This window comes from Poecilia formosa, unplaced genomic scaffold (assembly GCF_000485575.1).
Source record: "Poecilia formosa unplaced genomic scaffold, Poecilia_formosa-5.1.2 Scaffold473, whole genome shotgun sequence".
Classification (NCBI taxonomy): domain Eukaryota; kingdom Metazoa; phylum Chordata; class Actinopteri; order Cyprinodontiformes; family Poeciliidae; genus Poecilia; species Poecilia formosa.
This window is the reverse complement of record NW_006800412.1, coordinates 143,914-149,112: the sequence shown is the minus strand read 5'-3', so window position 1 is coordinate 149,112 and position 5,199 is coordinate 143,914. Positions and strand designations below refer to the sequence as shown.

The window sequence follows — 5,199 nt, the reverse complement described above, 5'->3', positions numbered from 1 at the left end:
GATATCCTCTTAGCTCTCTTAGCTCAGTTAGCTTGGCTAGCTCTATTAGCATGGTTAGCTGAGTTTGCTTATTGTAAAAATAATAAAAATGGCTCTGCAGTCTTAGACTGTTTATTTCAAGTCAAATCTTGGATGGAATCAAACTTTCTTCATCTTAGCGAAAATAAAAGTTTTGGACTTTTTTATGGGGACAGAATAATTTTTATGCTAGAAGTGAAACGGTTCTTGGTAGCTTCTCTCCATTTCACCAGTCAGCTGGGTTAGGGTTGCTGTTGGCTCTGAGCCATTTGGATACATGACTTTTTTATTTAGCCAAGTTTCTGCTTCTGTTTTAAGGATTTGAGAAAAATGTTCATGTTTTTATCACCACCTGTTTGGATAACTGTAGCTCTTTATTTGAGGATTTGCTGTCTTATTTCAGGTCTGATTGACTCTTAAACAGTTTCAAGGTGCTTCTTAACGTCATTTTTACTCACTGAAGTCTCTGATTTATTGTAATATTGGAACTTATTTATTTCGTTTCTTAAAAATAGTTTATTTATGGACTTCTGTCGAGCACTTTGGTGCAACTTCAACTTTATAAACTAAATATTTATAAAGAAATGTGACATTGACCTGTCTCTCTCTGTCCCTCCTCACCTGTCTGTCCTGTCTTCTCCCTGTAGGTGTCAGCGGCTCTCAGAAGGCGTCCACCTTTGGGTTTAACTCCACACATGTGGACACAAGCTCCGCCCCCAGTGATGATTTCATTGACCCTGAAGCCCCCATGTCCTCCCCTTTGTCCCCCAGTAAGACGCCCCCCCCCCTTCCTGAGAAGAAGCGACACAGTGAGTGAAAACGGAGCAGCTGATTGGTGGAAGTTTGAAAATCCTTTAAATCAATCAAATTTTATCTGTAAAGAACATAAATTCATGCAACATAGAATCAACAATTGAAACGTTTTGCTGAGAGGCGTCATTAAATTATGTTTCCATAGCAACTCCATCCAGCTGGGTTTAGCCTGAAAAGACCTTAGGGTTTCAGCAGTTTTTCAGTTTTCTGTAAGTTTGTTCCAGATCTGTGGAACATAGAAGCTGAAAGCTGCTTCTCCATGTTTGGTTCTGATGCAGAGCAGAACCAGAACCAGCAGGTTGATCCAGCAGCAGCAGATCTTTAATCCGTTCAGTGATTTATAAACTACTATATAGAACCGGGTGGTGTCTCTACCCTCCTGGTTCTAGTCAGATCTCCAGCTGCAGCTTCTGGTCTGTCAGTCTGACCTGCTGCAGGAATCAAAGCCACTAAATCCTGGATGAGTTTCTCTGGTCAGAGACTTTAGTCCTCTGGTCCTGAAATGTTCTGCAGCTGCTAGAACAGTGGTTCTTAACCTTTTTTGAGGTACCGAACCCCCCAGTTTCATATGTGCATTCACCGAACCCCCCGACACAGACAATAATTTGCGGTATTCTGATTTATTAATGTAATTATATTAGTTGTATTTCCTCCCCCACGCCACTAGAGGCAGTACCAACCCCGAAAAGATGTGACTAAGGAGCAGATTTAGACTATAGAATTAGGTAAAAACGGTGAGCTTTACTGAAGTAATTAAAGACACAAGTTCAAATCCCTGCTGAGAGTGGAAATCTTTCCCGCAGCTCTGATTGGCTCAGCAAAGTAACGTGATCCTCTGCAGCAAGTGATGGCGAAGCGGGGCGTCATCACGACTTTACACAGTGCGTCTTTACCTCCGCGGCAGAGGCTCCACCGAACCCCTGAACCCAGGTTAGGAACCACTGTGCTAGAAGAACCACTGTGGAACCGGCTTTATGTGGCTCTGGAGGGTCAGGTCAGAGGTCAGCCTGATCTCTGGTATCCAGCTGGAAGAACTGAAGCTGACTCTAGATCTGCAATTCTAGATCTATAATTGTATATCCATAAGTCTAGGTCTATAAGTCTACATTGTTCATCTTTAGGTCCAAAGATAATAACTGTAGTTTTGACATACCTGTCCTCCACCTGTCCTCCACCTGTCCTCCACCTGTCCTCCACCTGTCCTCAGTCCATCAGTACCTGCAGTTCTGCTCCACGTCCTCCACCGACCCGTCTGCAGTTTCATTCTACCAGAAATATAAAGTCCGACAGCGAGATCAAGACTCCGCCCACCAGCTGGATCACCTGACCACAGGCTCCGCCCCCTCTGTAGGTCCATTTCCTGCCCCTGCTTTACCACCAAAGAAGAAACAGCAGGTGAGGAAGAAGCAGAACTCCAGGGTTCTGTTTGGGTTCTGTGTGCCGGGTCAGACCAGAACCACTTGGTTCTGATGAGAACATCAGCGGACCAGAACCTGAGCCTCAGGTTGACCTTAGCCCCTCATTCAGGGTCAGAGGTCAGAGCAAGCCTTCTGCAAGCAGAACCTCTGTAGAACCGGGCCTATGTTCTGCCATCGAAACAGTCTGTCTGTAACTGCTAGCATTAGCATTAGCATGCTGACCTCTCAGCTTGGATGTTCATCATATTTTTCATCAGGCTCTGGCATTTCAAGATGGCTGCCGTTTTTGAGCCAGTTATTGCCATGAAATGTTCCCCATTTTCATGAACTTTCTGTCCCTTCAGACGTTTTCAGCTTCACTCCTGTTCATAAACTTTAAAGTCATAAAATGCAGAAGAACCAGAACCTGCCAGAATCTGAGGACGTTGCTGTTAGCGGGCTTCAGACCGCTCGTCAGCTAAAATGAGATCCAGATGAGAGACTTGGTGACAGTCATCATATTTGATAGCATTAGCTTCTGCCAATTTTTTAATGCAGTTTAGCATTAGCTTCTGCTACTTCAGTTTAGCGATGAGATTCTTGTTTAGTGAATTACAGAGATCCCTCGTTTTTCTTAGGGGTTGCGTTCCGAAAATAACCCGCGATTAGTGAAATCCGTGAAGTAGTTACTTTTATTTTTTACGATTATTACACAGCATAAATAAATACTCTTCATTGAAACCAAAGAACAAAACCTGTTTCCAGGTCAGCGATGTGCGTGTTCATCAATCGGGCATTAATGTGATCAGGAGTCGTGTCATTAAAGCGTCTCCTCCAAGCTGCCCTGTGAAATTCACAGCTGGATCTACGGCAGAGCGACGGATCTGAGCCTCCGGTCGGGTTCTGCTCTGATTCTGGCCAGTTTTTTCCAGCAGGCATTCAAAGTTTTCAGCTTTCATCTCCTGAATGGCCAATCTGTATTACTTATATTTAAATACGGTAACATTATTGGCACACAGGTAGAGAAGAACCGCAGAGACTGTTTAGCCAATCAGGACGCAGAACACAATGCACTGTGAAAAAAACTGCACAAAAAAATAATCCGCGAAGCAGCGAGACGGCGAAAGGTGAACCGCGATAGAGCGAAGGATCACTGTAGTGGGAAAAGAAGCTAACTTTTTGGTTAGCTGTGCCCACCACTGGCAACAGTAACTGCTGCTGATTTTGGTGCAAACACACATTCTGGCAGCCATTTTGAAAAGTGTCCAACAGAGAAAGGAAACGCAAGATCTAAACAATACGAATGATTTCTATGGTTCACCATATGCACCTATAATTTCACACCATAAGCATCCAACTGGGATAAGCGCTGGCAAATTTAGTGCAGAAATGGACTGTGCGGCCATCTTGAAAAATGTCTGCCACAGGTCATAATGAGTGGATGTGAGAGATTTTACTGAAATGTTCAATGATCTGCTGCTTTGTCATCAGAGCTTCTCCAGGTGTAATTTCATTCCTGTGATTTTTTTTTCCCATATCCAGGACACACAGTCTGACAGCGAGGACAGGTGAGGCACACACCTACACACCCACCTGTCTTTTAGACACACACACACACACCTGTGCAGACTCTCAGCCTCACTGCTCTGCAGTTCTGTGGACCACCAGCAGGGGTCAGAGTTCAGCCAGAGAAACGGAGAGGAAGATGAAGAAGACGAGCTCCTATTGGCTGACCCAAACGAGATCCGTCACAGAATCACTCTGAAGTCTGAGGTTTGGCCCCGCCCCTTCTGCTGTGGTCACAAGTCTCACCTGTGCTCTAATCCCACCCCTCTGCCCTCAGGAGGAGGAGGGGCCAGACGTGAAGGCTGCGTCTCCTGAGATCCTATTGGTCCAAGCCACACAGCCCGGCAGCAGCGGTACGTCTGCCAGCCAATCACACAAGGCCACCTGTCTCTGCAGGGGGAGGGGGAGGGGGGTGGGATTCAGGTGAACAGGAACCCAACAGGAACCAACAGACCTCCCTGGTGAGGCTGACCCGACCAGTATCAGAGGACAGCTGAGGTTCTGTAGAACAGAACCGGACTGGACCTGATGGTGTCCTGTTTGGGTTTTTACAGAACAGAACCAGTACCAGGAGGCCTTTCTCTGCACCTACCGGGGCTTCGCCACGCCCAGTGATGTCATCAGCAAGCTGCAGCGCAGATATCCTTATACACCCGAGGGACGCCTCGGTCCTTCCAGCCGGGTCAGAACCACGGTCCGGGTCAGTCATGTCCTTAACCAGCAACACGTACAGAATCCTGAGGGAAGGCGGCGCCGCCGACCTGACGGCCGCCAGGAACTCCATCCAGCTGCTGGTCAGAGTGGTGGCTGGGCTCAGGTGAGACTGCCGGGCCCAACCGGACCTCTGGTTCTGGTGTGGAACCGGAACTCTGGTTCTGATCCCTCGGCTCTCTCTCGCTGTAGTTCTGTGGAGCTGGAACCTGATTTGTTGCTGCTGCTGTCTGACCTGGTGTTCTGCCTTCTGATTGGTGGAGAGCTGGGCATGGCCCGCCTCCTGCACGCCAACATCCTGTCCAAGATGGAGGAGAGGTGGAAGCTGATTGGCTCCCCTCAGTCGCTCCGCCCCCTCGCAGCTAAAGGCGTAGCTGCCAGGTAGCCCCGCCCACCCGACTGCACTAGACGGCCCACGATGTGCTCTGATTGGTCGCTGTCTCACCTGTGTGTTTCACCTGGCAGGCCAGGAACTCTGCTGGACTTCAGGAGTCAGGACCTGGCTGAACAGCTCACCCTGCTGGACTCGGACCTGTTCTGCAAGATCCAGGTGCTCACCTGTCTGTCTCACCTGTCTGTCTCACCTGTCTGTCTCTCACCTGTCTGTCTCTCACCTGTCTGTCTCTCACCTGTCTGTCTCTCACCTGTCTGTCTCACCTGTCTGTCTCACCTGTCGGTCTCACCTGTCGGTCTC

General features: G+C 48.0%; 1 protein-coding gene across 1 annotated transcript in view; it reads left to right on the top strand.

Annotated features, from left to right (window-relative positions):
* Window positions 1-631: 631 nt before the first annotated feature.
* Window positions 632-5,199, top strand: part of LOC103156312 (rap guanine nucleotide exchange factor 1) — an 8,373-nt gene continuing 3,805 nt past the window's right edge. The window contains exons 1-9 of the mRNA XM_016664230.1: window positions 632-827; window positions 2,039-2,226; window positions 3,771-3,796; window positions 3,881-4,001; window positions 4,072-4,147; window positions 4,349-4,433; window positions 4,522-4,611; window positions 4,698-4,886; window positions 4,971-5,055. Of these exons, the coding sequence (XP_016519716.1) occupies window positions 767-827; window positions 2,039-2,226; window positions 3,771-3,796; window positions 3,881-4,001; window positions 4,072-4,147; window positions 4,349-4,433; window positions 4,522-4,611; window positions 4,698-4,886; window positions 4,971-5,055 (921 nt within the window). The 5' untranslated portion in view covers window positions 632-766. The remainder of the gene's footprint in view (window positions 828-2,038; window positions 2,227-3,770; window positions 3,797-3,880; window positions 4,002-4,071; window positions 4,148-4,348; window positions 4,434-4,521; window positions 4,612-4,697; window positions 4,887-4,970; window positions 5,056-5,199) is intronic.